Here is a 14,293-nt window from a genome sequence, read left to right on the forward strand (position 1 = left end):
ATTTCCAAGAAAAGTGGCCCCAAAGTCCTAGTGTCTCATGACAGCCCACACACTCCTGAGTTGAGATCCTTAAATGACATCTTTGTAAGAATACTGCAAGACATCATTACAGCCCAGAGCAATTACTACCCCTCCCCCAGGACAGCTGCCAATTTCCAGTGGCAAAAGTTTCCCAAAATAAAGCAATAAGAAGAACTTCCCATGAGCCTCAGCACTGGGGCTCAAGAGCAGCAGAATCACCAGTCAATTCCCAGAGGCCAAAGCTGGCCTAGTCTAGCAATACCCAACATCTGGGCATTGCCTCTAGAATATAACTTTGCCGCTGACCCCCACCCACCACCACCTCAAAAGTTGGGCCAAGTGTATTAAAACCATTCTACTGTCCACTTTCCACCTCACATAGTTACTAGCTTTTTCCATTCATTCCCCAAATTAAAAAGTATTTTGATTGTAGCAAAAGCAATTATGATGTGACACAACCAATACAGGCCAGAAAGTGAAATAAACCATGTGCCTCTCCAAAAACCACATCCCTGGAAGAAAGTTTCCAATTACCTGATACAGACACTTTTTTTTTTTCCTTTTTGGAGGAGAAATCTAGGAGACGGCATCAAAAAAGGTTAATTTTTTTTTTTTTAACCATACAGAAAGCCACATTTGAGCCTTTGAATTAGCTAAGGAATGAGGTTTTATTAAGACTAGGAATTCACCTTATGTGAAAATTCTAAACTTCCATCATTATTTTCTACCCTGAAGAAAACAAGGTTTATTAGCATTTATTTGGTAATTCAAGAATGTCAACTGCTTCCTGAATGACAGATATCAATATTCTTAGTGCTTTGGGCTTTCCAGCAGCAGCAGCTGGATGTCATATATGTTTATAAAAAGCCAGAAAAGAAAAGAATTTCTCTTATACCCTCCAGAGAGACTAGCTTTTTATTCGTCACAGTGCAAGAGATTTCCCAGGAGAGACTCTTCCCCAGATTGGCAGGGCCAGCAAGGAAGGACAAAGGATACCCAAGTGATGGGAGGATCTGACCTGGGGTAGAAGTGAACAAAGATTTAGGCCAGGAAGGCCAAAAACAAAAAAGGCCATACATACACCCAAATGTTCCTAAGCACTTTCTGTAGTAATAAAAAACGTCACGGTATTGGTACAAGGAATCCATCTTCTCCACCCCTTTTCTCTCATCACACTGTCAACAGTCTCATTCAGCCCATAGCTTCTCACCTCAACCAGAACTAGGCCAGCCTTCTCTCTGGGATCCTCCCCAGCCTCCTCCCCAAAGCCATCTACCAACTCAATCAACTCCAGCAGCCTTTTACCATTATTACCTTTGGAAGAAAATGTAATCTCTTCCCAAATCAGCTTCCTATCCCACTCTCTGTTCTGTCTACCCAAAACTTCTCTCCATCAGCCACGCTGGTTTACCTGCTATTAGAAACATTAAACTCTACCTCCCATCCCTGAGCTTTACACAGGCCACCTCTGGCTTCAAGGCCCCTAGGCTTGGCCCTCCTCTTTCTCTTCCTCCTCCTCCCTACCCCTAGGCCTGGAGCCCCACATTCCCTCCTTACCTCCATTTCTAGGAATCCCTCACTTCCTTCAAGACTCAGTCCAAAGACCACCTTCAACAAGAAAACAAAGGCCCTTCCCTCATTTCCACAGCCACTAGAGTTGGTTCACTTCCAATACCACCTTGTAGTCATTCTGTGTGTACATATTAGAAGGCAAGCTTCTTGAAGGGACAGTTTCAAGTTTACTCAACGCACAGCTCCTGGCACATAACTGTTACGTAAGAATCAAAAGCCACAGAAACCTGAGTCTTCCCTCACAGTATCACAGATAATCCTCACCTGTGCTAGTACCTGTGAGGTAGGTACCATCCTCAGTTTAGAGACAAAAACAGGAAAGGCATATATGTTACCAGTGGGCTGTTTGCCTGAAAATAAATTTTAGGGGGAGAGAAAGGGAGATGTCATGGCAATCCAGGCAATCATGATAGCTAGATAACACTGTGGAAAGAGCATTGGGTCTGGATTCAGAAAGACTCTTCTTCCTAAGTTCAAATCTGGCCTCAGACACTAACTAGCTATGTGACCTTGGACAAGTGACTTAACCCTGTTTGCCTCAGTTTCCTCATCTGTAAAATGAGCTGGAGAAGAGCATGGCGAACCACTCTGGTATCTCCAAATAGGATCACAAAGAGTCAGACATCATTGAGAAACATACACACACAACCTATAAAACAAAGAAAAATCCAAAATGACCCTCAGCCCTTGTAGCTCCCTTCTATTTCAGCAGTGAGAAGATGTGATGGATGACAGATTTTTTTTAACTGTCAACAAACATTAAATTGACTGCTGGGTCCCCTGACCAATGAACAACGGGACAGACATCTCAAAAAGCCAAACGTTTCAGTCTTGACATTCAAACTTTCAAGAAATCAGAAAGATGGGGATTACAGATAGACAGAAAATCAGCTCAATCACAGGTTCTCTCTAGAGGGGTAACTGCTACAAGAAATATCATTTCCTGTGGTTATCATAGCCTGCAAGGAGAAGAAGTCTTTGCCAAAAGACCACCATGAAAAGAAATACAACTTATGTATCAAAATTGGCTGCTACCCACAAACCAGTCAAGTTATTGTATAAACAAGATTATATTGGTTGAAAAGACCCCTTTAGTGATTCCTCAATCTCCTCCCCCCCAAACAATGAGAGATAAAGGAAATGTGTGAAATACTTCTTTAGAATGGATATTTGGGCAGTTATGGTACTGAGGGCTTTATTTTGCAGTCTTGTTTTGTTTTTTTTTTTTTTTTCTTTCCTTAGTGAACAAACATTTATTAATGCTTAACAGTAGGTTCAAGTGTCTAGCAGGAGGTCAAATTATGAAATGCATAAATGATTTTTAAGTAGCAAAAAAGGGAAACATTTAGTAGCCTGGCAGGAAAGGGATCAAGAAGGAGGAGCTAGAAAGGGAAGTTCCTGTCATGACTCTTATATCTACCTTCAAAAGTGAGATTCAACTACTCAAGGTACCTCACTTTTTCAAACATGAAATCTAAAAAACAAATTTACATTAACATGTATAACAGCTACTAGCTTTATATTTTTCAACTGAGAGAAGTCAACTTATATAGGAATCATCAGAGCAACAGAGGGAAAGGTTAGGGCTAGAGTTTAGCAAAGTGGTTCTCATTCCAAGTACAAGGATCGTCTCAGGATAGCCATAAACCAAAATCACAGCAGTAGCACACATGTCAACAGAGAACTGGGTCCTCTGACTCTTCCTCTTCTGCATATTCTTCTTCTTTTAACCAAAACATCACAAGTCACTGTACACAAGAAGGGTATAACTATACCATGAGAAGAGGACTCCAAGTAGATTTATTGCTATGGATGATTACAGGTATTGGCCTTCATTGTGGGTTCCAGCCTCCTAGGCGGATGTGTGAAGGCAGCAAAGGTCAGCTAGAGATTTGACATTTATTTTAAAGAAATCTGACCCAGGCCTCCAGCTTGGAGTACCTGGAACAGCATTTCACCCATCATTCTCTCCAGGGTAAACAGGGATTTTCCTGGTAATTCTCCAACTTGATGTCATAGGTATTAATGATTTCCAGAACACACAAAGGCACAACAGTGACTTTAACAAGTAGGTTTATTTAATGTTGTTGGTTTACGTGTATGAAGGAAGTTCTACTCTGGTTATAAGGCTTAGCTGCCTTTCTTTGAATACAAACTGGGGCCCAGAAGAAAGCAACACAGAGGATGGAAGGCAAATGGAATCTGAGGAATTGAGTACGTCCTAATGGCTGGGGTAGGAGCACTTTGGTCTCATACCAGCAGGCAGCTCACTTGGCTAAAGTTGCATTATCTAATCCATCTCTGATCAGTTTGGATAATCCCCTTTGAGTGGCGCTGATCCTGTTAGGAAGGTTGTGCAAAGCTGCTTGGGCCTGGATTGGGACAAATCCCATCAGGCCTGCCATATGAATCTGGGACATATTTCAATAATTTGAGGTTGATAAAGTGGACTGGGAAGTTAGCTGCGAGTGCGAGGTCTGATCCCTGATGTTTATTTATTAAATCACTCCATTAGTTCCCATGAAGAAAAGTCCACTTTGGTAAAGAATCCTGAGAATTAACCTACTTTTGAGGTTTGGATCTGAGTGGGGACTGAGCCTAAGTTCTTCAGCACTTCCATTTTCTGATTACTTAGGCTGGCAAGTAAGTGTGATGTTGTGGAAAGCAGACTGGGCGTGGAGTCAGAAGAGCTCAGTTTGAGACCTGGATTGTGTGACTCTGGGCAAGTTAATTGGGCTCTATGTGCCTTACTTTCTCTATCCATAAAATGGGAATCATACTTCTACCTCATACTAGTCAAGATTTTAAACTTTAAAATGCTTCATAAACTTGAAGCATCATTATTTTGTCCATTAATGAACTTATTCAGCAAAATTCTGGTCAAGCTGACCAGACCTCCACCAGGGGAGACACACTTCAGTGAAGGCCAACACCTGGAATCAGTGGAACAATACTTCTATTTATTCAAGTTATTCAAAGAATGAGAGATGGGAGGGACTTTGAAAGTCAGTGAATTGATGGAAAATCAAAAGATAAGTGACCTGCCCAAGGTCATTCAGTTAAAAAGTGGTAGAATTAAGACTCAAACTTGGGTATTTTGACTGTCAGGCTCTTTACAACTCTGCTCTGCTGTTTGAAATTTATTTACTTATTAGGTGGAGGAATAGCCTGAATCTTTTCTTCCTGCAGAACCCAGAATTCTCTCTTCCCCAACCCCATTTTCCCAGTCCCAAAGTATCATGGTTTTTAAAACATCTCTGTTGATAAACATTAGTCCACCCTGGGCCTCACTGGATATACTTAGTAGTCTGTCAGGCAAACTTCAAAGCTTCCCGTCCAAATCTTCTAGCTCGAGTAGGACCAAGCTCACTGATCCAGGGCTCCAATGAGAGGGCCGGACATGAGCAGAGGCTCAGTATAGGAGAGTCTCTTTTTTTTTGGCAGGTCAGAGGAGGAAGAGGAGGAGATAGTGGGCTACTGAAGGCTAGTCACATCCAATTTCTTTTGCCAGTGGCAGGGGAGTAGACATTCCTTTCAGGGGAAAAAAAATCAGAAAGCTATAATGACTGTTTCCAGATTTGGAGCATAAGACCCCCAAAGATTCCTGCTTGGAGGAGCTGCTCTGGTCCTGGAGGCCAATGCAGCGCCAGGGCCTCTCTTCAGCAGCTTTCATGAAGGCTATGTCATTGAGCCAGGATTTCTAGACAGCCTCACGATAGAAAGGGTCCTCAGACTTCCTTATGATTCTTGGGCCATTCTTCAGATTCTTCTTGAGGATGCTTGATCTTTGGGTCTGCTTCACAGGTTCATAGGGAGATGAGAACTCAGAGGTCCTATGTAATATTTTAAGATTGTACCACCTCTCCACTGATGTCAGAGTTAAAAGTAAGGGAAGTCTCTCTGAAAACAGAAATGGAAGTGAAGAAGAAAGGTGACTGGGATGGGGGTGAGGGACAAGGCAATCTGATCCTTGATTTCCTGTACTCACAGGTGTGTGCATATTCGTAAAATCCCTGTTTACCTTGTAGAGAAAGGAATGAAACGCTGCTCTCAGTACTCCAAACTGGAGGTCTGGGCCAGCCTTCTTTATAATATGATAAATGTCAAAGCTAGCTAACCTCTGTTGCCTTCACATGTCAGCCAAGCTGACCAGACCTCCACCAGGGGAGACACAATTCAGTGAAGCCCAACACCTGGAATCATTGGAGCAATAATTCTATTTATATTCATAACATGCCTGCATTCAGGTTATATGTGGGCACTTATCTCTCCTACTAGAAGGCAACTTTTATGAGGGGGGGAACAAAAACAAGCTAAGGTAGTAGAAGTATTTCCAAACTTACTCCCCACCCCCAAAGAAGCTGGGATTCACTGTACGTTCATATGGTCTCCACACCATTGTATGGGACTCAGGAGGTACAAATCTGTTCGGTGTAGTGCTGTCATAAGAACACGGTAATCCCCTTACCCCTCAAAAAATTTGATCCAAAGAAACAGCATAAGTTGTGCTACTGCAGAGTAGTTAAATTAAAGCTGCTTTAAAACTCTGAAGGACATAGTTATATGTCTTTGGACCCCTATTTTAACTATTTTTAATAAGCACTCCTGCTAAGCGAATTAATTTAAAAGCTACTTTGATCCTCATACAGACTCTATTCCTCATTCATTATCTTCCTTGTGAAACCTGATATCACTTCTACTTCACAGTGCCTCTGTTTCTCCATTTACAAAACAATGTTTACTCCCCTCTAAATCAAGGATTCATAAAGTTTAATAAGATGTCATTCATGTTATTTATAAGGAAAATCATGAAAATAAATTGTGTTTTAAGCCCAGGCACCAAAGACAAAAACCAAAAGCTCTATCAGTCAAACCCAGGAAGAAGGAAAGACCTCCCACGAGAAAGGAAATGGAACAGCTCCCTCCAGAGAGAAAGCGCACCTCCCTTCCTCCCTCCTTTGTCTAGGCAGGGGCAGAAGAGTGGAGGAGAGCTGAGGTGTTAACTTAATTTTGCTGAAATGCTTTCTTTCTGTTTCCTGTTACCAGGATGGCTAGCTAGGGAAGGGATGGTGATCTCTGAAGCACAAAGACATCCATCTGTTAAAGATGCAGCCTAGAATTGTTCTTCCCTAATAACACCATCCAAGTTTTCCCTAAAGGCTCTAACACCATAGGTGTGGTACACCTTCACTAAAAGTGCTATTAGCTTTTCATAAATCAAATTTTAAATTTCCCCGGCAAGATCCATTTTTATAAAAGAAACAATTGCCTATATCAACCTAAAAATCTTTCTGAAGTTTCCCTAAATTAGGTTTCTAATTTGCCTGATTTATATTCAATAAATATTTCTTAAGTATGTGCTGGATGAAAGGCACCATTCTGCTCAGGAAAACAGATCGCTGTGTTAAAGGAAAGAATTTATGGCTATTCTGTAATATAGATCAAGTTTAAAGTAAATGACATTGCTAATGAATCATTAAAAAAATACTTTCCAGGTACTTTTCCCCTTTAAACAACTGATTCCATTTCCCCAGGCACATTTCAGTAGTTAAAGGTATCTTCTTCCCTTATACACCAGGGTGCCAACAGAACTGCTCTTATTCCCTCTTTCATTCATTTCTCTTTTGGATGCATGCTTTCACATATTGGAGACTGGATCTGCTATGATTCTAATCAACTGGCTCTCTTATAGGGATATATTCTGAACCTCAAGATTACAACATAAACAATATGAATTTTCTCAACTCTCCTAAATTATATTCTATAAACTAATGATTTATTGCAAAGGGGCAGTAAATTCAACTTCCTAGATACCCCACCACAACCTGGCTAAAGATACGATGATCTCCAGCTCTTAGAAACCAGAGCTCTGAATTCTATGATTCCACTCACTACTTCCTCAATCTGTGAAATGGATTAAGAGGGGTCTGTGGTATCTCAGAAAGAGCACTGCCTCTGGAGTCAGAAGACCAGGTCTGAATCTCACCTGTAATGCTTATCACTTGGGAGGCCTTGGTCCAATCACTTCCCCCTTCTAGAAAGGCCTCAGTTTCCTCATCAGCTGAACCAGAGATTCCTTCCAACTCTAAATCCTATGATCAGCATTGTTCAGAAGGCTGGGGAATTTCATCAAGGGGCCTTCATCTCTGGGATTCAGGATTTCTCCGTAGATTTCACTGTAATGTTGCATTATCAACTATTTCTCTGTAGATTTCACTGCAATGTTGCATTATCAACTAAGATAAAATACAACCAACTCAATTCACTTCAAAAATCCTTTAGTGTACATTGGCCAAAAATGTTCTACATGATGATACCAAAGACTGTCCCAAACCAGCCCCCAAAAGGCCAATTTCCTTAGGAAAGAACACCCAGAAACAAGCAAGACTGAAAAAACATCCAGAAGAGTGGCTGAGAGATGAGAGGGTATGGGGCCCAAGCAGGCAGTACTCTCGTACCTGAGCCAGTCACTGAGCGCTCAAACTTCTAGGACACATTTCAGGGAGGAACATGAGCTACCCAGGCTACCAGCAGCAGCGTCTTACTGCCCACCAGCACATCCACATGGAGTGGAAAGAAGAGGAGTCCTAGTGACCCACCAGAGGTCTGGGTTCAAAGTCCATCTCCAACACTAGCTGTGTAACCAAGGATAAGTCATTGCAAGTCTCTGATGCTCAGCTTCTTCTTCTGTAAAACAGGGACTAACACATTTGTAATCCCACCTTCCCTCAAGGCAAATGTAACATTCAAATGAATTAATAATGTATTTGAAGAGCTCTGTAATCCTTAAAGCAGTGTATAAATGTCAGCTTACATAACTTGAGAACTGGAGTGGAGAGTGAGCTGGCCTCTCAGCCAGGAAGCCCTGACCCAACACACGCTAGGCAACTTACTTAAGCTCTTAGAGCCCCAGAAACTCTCTCAGATAAGTGCTAAAGAAAAGGTGCCTCCCAGTTCGGGCAGAACTAATATCCTGGTCTTCCTGGTCTCTGCCCTCGGGGTTCCCTGACTGCCTCCAAGTCCCAGTCTGTTCTGTCTGTCCCTCTGTCCACTACCTCCTGTTTCTTCTGCCTAGAGTTTCTCTGCACATGGCTCCCCCATCAGACAGGGAGCTCCTGGAGGGCAGGGGGCTGCCTTTTATCTGTCTTTGTATCTCCAGTACTTGGCACAGTGCCTGGGATATAGCAGGCATAATAAGTAAATGTTAATATATGTGCAGTGACTGACTGGCCTGCATTGATAGATGGAGTTTCCTCCTCCAGGAGTTCCCTATATAAATGAAATCCTAGGGCCAATTGTTATCATGTAAAATTAGTGGTAAAGTAAATAAAGTACTGGGATCAGTCAGGGAGACTTGAATCCTGTCTCAAGATGCATCTGAGAAAGTCACTTAACCTCTATTAGTCTCAATTTCCTCATCTGTAAAAAAAAGGGAGTTGGAGAGGAGGATGGAGGTCTCCTTCCAGCTCTGTTCCTTTAATGCTATTTACCCATTTACAAAAAAGCTTGATCCATGAAGGCTAATGGGCCTACAAGGTGGATTCCCCCACACTGCCAGAGTCGTGCTCTAAAGCAGAGGTATTCAGAGTGACGTCTGAAGGCCACCCACAGTACTATCAGAAGCAAATTAAAATATGCTTGGGGGATGTTTAATAAAATAAATAAAAACACAATAGAACAGAGAGAAAGTAAATCCATGGCTTACTATGTCAATATGCAGCCCATGGGATTGGTTATGTATGGTTAATTGTCCCATTTCTATTTGAGTAGATATCATTGCTCTCAGGGAAGATCAGTTGAAAGGAACCTTAGAAATCAACTAGTCCAAGCACCTCATTTTACAGATGAAAAAACTGAGGTCCAGAAGAATTAATTAGCATACTTACTAAGGCCACAGAACTAATAGTACAGCTAGAATCTGAAATCACATCTCTGCTTGCAAACATTGGGTTCATCCCAACCTTCCTCCATGCAATTTCCCCTCTATGTGAGAAGGCAATGGACTACACACATACATGTGTATAAATATACATAGAGATAATTATTATCATTGTTATTAGAATGAAAAGTGAGAACCTAATTGTTGAGTGATTTCCTGTTGGCTCCTTTGAACATAGCTCAAATTCTGCCTCCTCCATAAAACTTTCCTTAACCACTTGAGGCTTAAGAGACACCTAGCCCACCACTCAGCTGCAGTGACTCTGGACAGACAGACCCACTAGGAGCTTCTAGACAAAGAGAACCGTCTTTGCTTTCCCCACAGTACCTAGTACCACGCTTGACACTGGCAAGAACTCAATTACTGGTATGCCTCTGGGCTGCAATAACTAGAGCACGTAGGAACTAAAAAATAAGTAAATAAGCATCATCTGAATATACAAGGGAAAAAAAAAAAAAAAAACAATGAGACTGAAATTGCCACTTAAACTGTTCAATCTATTTCCTCTCTTCAATCAATCAAAAGAGATTGTTCTATGAGGTTAAAGGGGAGGAGGGAAAAAGGCTTTCAAGTGACCAAAGAAACTATGTCCTAAAGAAATTAATCAAAAAAAAAAAAAAAAAAAGAAAAAGAAAGAAAGAAAGAAATTAACAATCAAGCCCCCAAAGTTTCACGCATTCAATGTACAGCTTTCACACTAACAATGGGACTCCTCTGCCACTAGGACAATCTTTCTAGTTTCTTTCCAGGATCCTTAGATTATGGCTTCCTGTATGAAGTCTCCCTGCTAAAGGTCAAAGCCAGAGCAAAACAGGGAAATCAAGCAAAAGACTCCAATAAGAAGAAATGCCCTCAATTTGGGGACTCCTGGGACCCTCGGCACTATAGGAGACAAGTGGGTCACCTCCCTTAAATCAACACATAATAGGACAAGACTATCTCTTCTAGAAGAGATTTTGTCTTTAAAAGGAGAGCAAAAAATCCTACAGAAAAATGCCATGCATGGGCATAGCTATTTATGTAGCCCAGGAAGCCTGTAAGGGCTCTGAAAATCAGGAAGCAAAACAGAGAAAATGAAAGGTTTTAAGGAATATCGGCCAGGTTGAACAGCTTCTGAACCCACCAGCAGGAAGAAAAGCCACAATAAGCAGCACCCCCTCAACCTCTCACACTCAATGAGGCTTTTCCAGTCTGAGTTCATGCCCCCCTCCCCAACCACAAAGTGCTCTGGCTCTGACCTCAGACCACGACCTCCCTGAAGCTACTGCCACAGATCAAACATCACATCCCCCTCTCTTTCCACCCCTAATTTCTCCTCTCAGAATTCCCAAGTTCCAAAAACTTCCTTTCAGGCTTGAGGTCAAGGAAGTGGGAAAGGAGTCTCTGAGAAGCCTGGCTGTCGGTCTAAAGCAAGACTGGCACAAGGAGGATGCTTTTGGGTCCGGGATGCCGCTTTAGCAGATGTGCTACCCCAAGTTGAGGAGGCTCAGTGAGCTGTAACCACATCACTAACCTCTTCTGTTGTTAAAAGTCCCACAACTGATTTAACCTAAGCCACATCCCCTTTCTACTCCCTACAAGTCACTTCTCCATCCCTCCCTCTCTTCTCTTGCCTCACTTCCCTGATTCCATCTCTTCCATTTGTATGTAGACCCTCTGGTCCTGGGTACCCAGGCCCTTAAAATCACACCAGCCCCCTTCTTCCCTTCCCCCTCCCCTCTTGCTTGGTTGTCTGCTCACTCCCAAGCACCAAAACCAAACTTTCTCCCATTCCCTTCTCAAGAGGAGAGGATGGGGATGGCCAAAGGGGGACTTCCACCGGCACCGCCCCCTCCTCTTCCATCCTCTATATAGCCATACAGACCTCTCTCTAGCCTTCAACACCTCTGCCACTCTTCAGAACAGGTGCCCTCAAATAAAATAAGAATTCCCTTCCTGAAAACACCCATCTCCCTTTCAGAACCCAGCCCACTCAAAACTAAATTCTCCCCAGCCACTCACTTCCAAAACTGAATTCTCCATCACCAGACTGGGAACTCCCTCCCCCAAAATTAGTGCCCACAGAAAAGCAGTCCTCACTATCTCCAAAATGCCCCTCTTCAAAAATTAGGGCCACCAAAACCAAACAGCCCCCTTCCAAAAACAGCTATTCCCTTAAAAGACCGGGGATGCCCCAGCTCAGAAATCTGCATGTTCCCTTCATCAAACAGGTGTCGCATTAACTCCCCCAAAACAAGCAACCGTCAAATCTAACCCAGCTCTCCCCCAAACTCCAAAACCTGGGTGCGATATCCTCCCTTTTCCCAAAACCATGATGTAAGAACCCCGTTCTATTTCCCCCCAAATCAGATGATGCCCCTTAACAAAGCAGATGTTTCCTGAATGAAAATGTTCCTTCCCCAAAACGAGCATTCCCCCCAAAATCTCAGGATTCCACTTTTCAAACTAGGTGCTGCTTTTCCCAAACCAGGCGGCTATGGGCCAGAAAGAGTGCCTCCGCACTCCCTCCCTAAGTTAGCAACTCCTGCAGAGCGACCTCGCTTTCCAGCTCCCAAAACTAATGTCCCTCTCCCCCACGCTCGACCCCCCTCCAAAACCAAGCGCCCCCTCCCTACGCCGGGTATGCTTTGAGAAGTTGGGTAGCCCCACCTTAACCATACTGCTCTTCCCAGAGTGCCCTCAAAGGCCGGCATCGCCCACCCCAAACAGCTGGTGCTCTAAAATCTAATCCCGCCCTTCTCAGAGCAGGTGTCCGGCTCCCCTGGGAGCTCCCCCAAGCTGCCTGCCCAGGTGTCCCCCCTCCCCTGGCTAGATACTGCCCCACGGGTGGCCCTTCCGGCCAGTCCCTCTCCTGCCAGGAGAGGGCATCTCCTCGGGAGTACCCCTCCCATCCTACCCCGGGTGTCCCCTCGTCCCAGGTATCTTCTCCCCACTAGGTCTCCCTTCAGATGTCCCTCCTCCTCCCACCAGATGTCCCCCTTTAGGTGTCCCGTTTCTCCCCTCTCCCAAGTGTCTCTTCCCCCCCCCCCCCCGCCCGGCGCTGCTGCCGGCCCCGCCCCCCGCGAGCGTGCCCCGGCGGCCCCGCCCCGCTCACCTGCATGCCGCTGCCTCCAGCTCCGGCTGCCGCTGCCGCTCCGGCTCCCGCTCCCCCTCCGGCGGTGGCCGCTGCCCCCTCGTCGGGCCGCGCTTGGGCCGGCGTCCCCACGCCCTCCGCCCCCTCGTCGGTGCGCTGCCGCTTGCCCGGGCCGGGATCGGTGGGGCCGGGGGCCGCGGGCGGCAGGGGCGGCGGCGGCGGGGGCGGCGGCTCCAGCTCGGGCTCCCGCTTGACGCCCCGCGCGGGGCCGGGCTGCGCGGGGGGCTGCGGGGGCGGCGGCGGCGGCGGCCGCGGCTGAGCCTGGGCCCCTTCCGCCATCCGCCCGCCCGCCAGCCCCGCCTCGCCTCCTCCGCCGCTCCGGGCCACACGCGACAGGCCGCCGCTTCTCGCGCCCTCACACACGCTCACCGCGCCGCGCCCCGCCACCGGCCGCGCGACTGTCGCGACTCTCGGGCTCCCGGCGGCCCCGCCCCCCGCGCGCGCGCGCGCGCGAGCGACTCCCCAAGGCGGGCGCACACTCCCCACGCGGGCGGGCGGGGGCGCGTGCGCGTGCGCGGCGGGCCGGCCCCTGGCGCTCTCGCCTCGCTCGGCCGGGCTCCCCTCGGCCGGCTCCCGGCGGGCTCGGTCTCAACCTCGCTATGAGTCTGGGCCTCGGGGTCTCACGGCTCGCTACGGAGAACGAGAGTGCACGCGCCCCCACTGATGCCGCCGCGCGCGCGCACGCGGACCCTCGTCGGCTAGCCGCCCGCGCGCCCCGGATCCCGCGCTCTCGGTGTCTCACACGCTCAACCCTCGCAGCCGGGGAGCCAGACACAGACACACCTCTCGAAAGCTGTAGACCGGAGGAAAGGAACGGGGCGGGTCCGGGATCCCCGGGGGGCGGATGTTTATTTGGGGGAGGGGCTCGAGACCCGGAGCGAGCTGACTGGCCCTGAGCTGCGGAGCCGCCGTCGTAGCAGCCCGGCAGGGGCAGGCCCGAGGGGAGGAGGCGGGGCCCAAGCCCTTCGGCAATCTCCGTCGCCTCTAGCCAAGAGGGCCAGAGCCCGAGCCGACCCGGGCTGCGGGGAAGGAATCGGCAAAGTTCGGGAATCTCCGGGAGGCGGGGCGGGAGAGGTGCGTGGAGAGGGCGCAGAGGAGCCGGAGAGCGGGTCCCGAGGGGCGGGGCCTAGGGAAGAGGAGGCGGAGTCAGGATGGGCGTGGTCCGGGGAGCTAGGGGGCGGGACCCGAGGGGGGAGTCTTAGTAGGGTAGGGGAGTGTGATCTGTTTTGTCCAGGGGCGGGGTCGTTGGGTCTAAGGCGAGCCACTCTTAAAGAAAGAATGGGCGGGGCGGAATTTGTCCTGTATGGGCGTGGCTACAGAGCGAGGGACGGGCCTTAGCCAAGCCCCACCCCCAGTCTGAAATTCATACTACCCAGAGTCGAACGGGAACTCAACGCTTCTTTTGACCGGATTACGAAGCTGAGACTTTCCCCCAGGTGACGCTCGCTCGCTGGTAAGCGCCGTGCTGGGATCTGAATCCTCCAGTATACGTCTAATTGGTCCTGACCGCATCACACCTACCGGGCACTGGTTTTGGAGGCTGGAAGACCTGAGTTCAAATCCGGGCTCAGACATTTCCTACTGTGTGACCTGGACAAGGCACTTATCCTTAGTTTCCTCAGCTGTAA

The 14,293-nt window shown here is 47.0% G+C and overlaps 1 protein-coding gene across 25 annotated transcripts in view; it reads right to left on the bottom strand.

Annotated features, from left to right (window-relative positions):
- Nucleotides 1–13,127, bottom strand: part of RBFOX2 (RNA binding fox-1 homolog 2) — a 287,058-nt gene extending 273,931 nt beyond the window's left edge. For 24 of the 25 annotated variants that reach the window (XR_012482832.1, XM_074271548.1, XM_074271549.1 and 21 more), the window contains exon 1: nucleotides 12,627–12,959. Coding sequence is in view for 24 of the 25 variants with exons in the window: in XM_074271548.1 (XP_074127649.1) it covers nucleotides 12,627–12,944 (318 nt within the window). In the remaining variant the exon portion in view is untranslated. Of the gene's footprint in view, nucleotides 1–12,626 lie in introns of all 25 variants that reach the window. The other variant, XM_074271555.1, reaches the window with a different exon arrangement.
- Between the last annotated feature and the right edge of the window lie 1,166 nt (nucleotides 13,128–14,293).

The sequence above is a fragment of the Sminthopsis crassicaudata genome, chromosome 5 (assembly GCF_048593235.1).
Source record: "Sminthopsis crassicaudata isolate SCR6 chromosome 5, ASM4859323v1, whole genome shotgun sequence".
NCBI classification, from domain to species: Eukaryota; Metazoa; Chordata; class Mammalia; order Dasyuromorphia; family Dasyuridae; genus Sminthopsis; species Sminthopsis crassicaudata.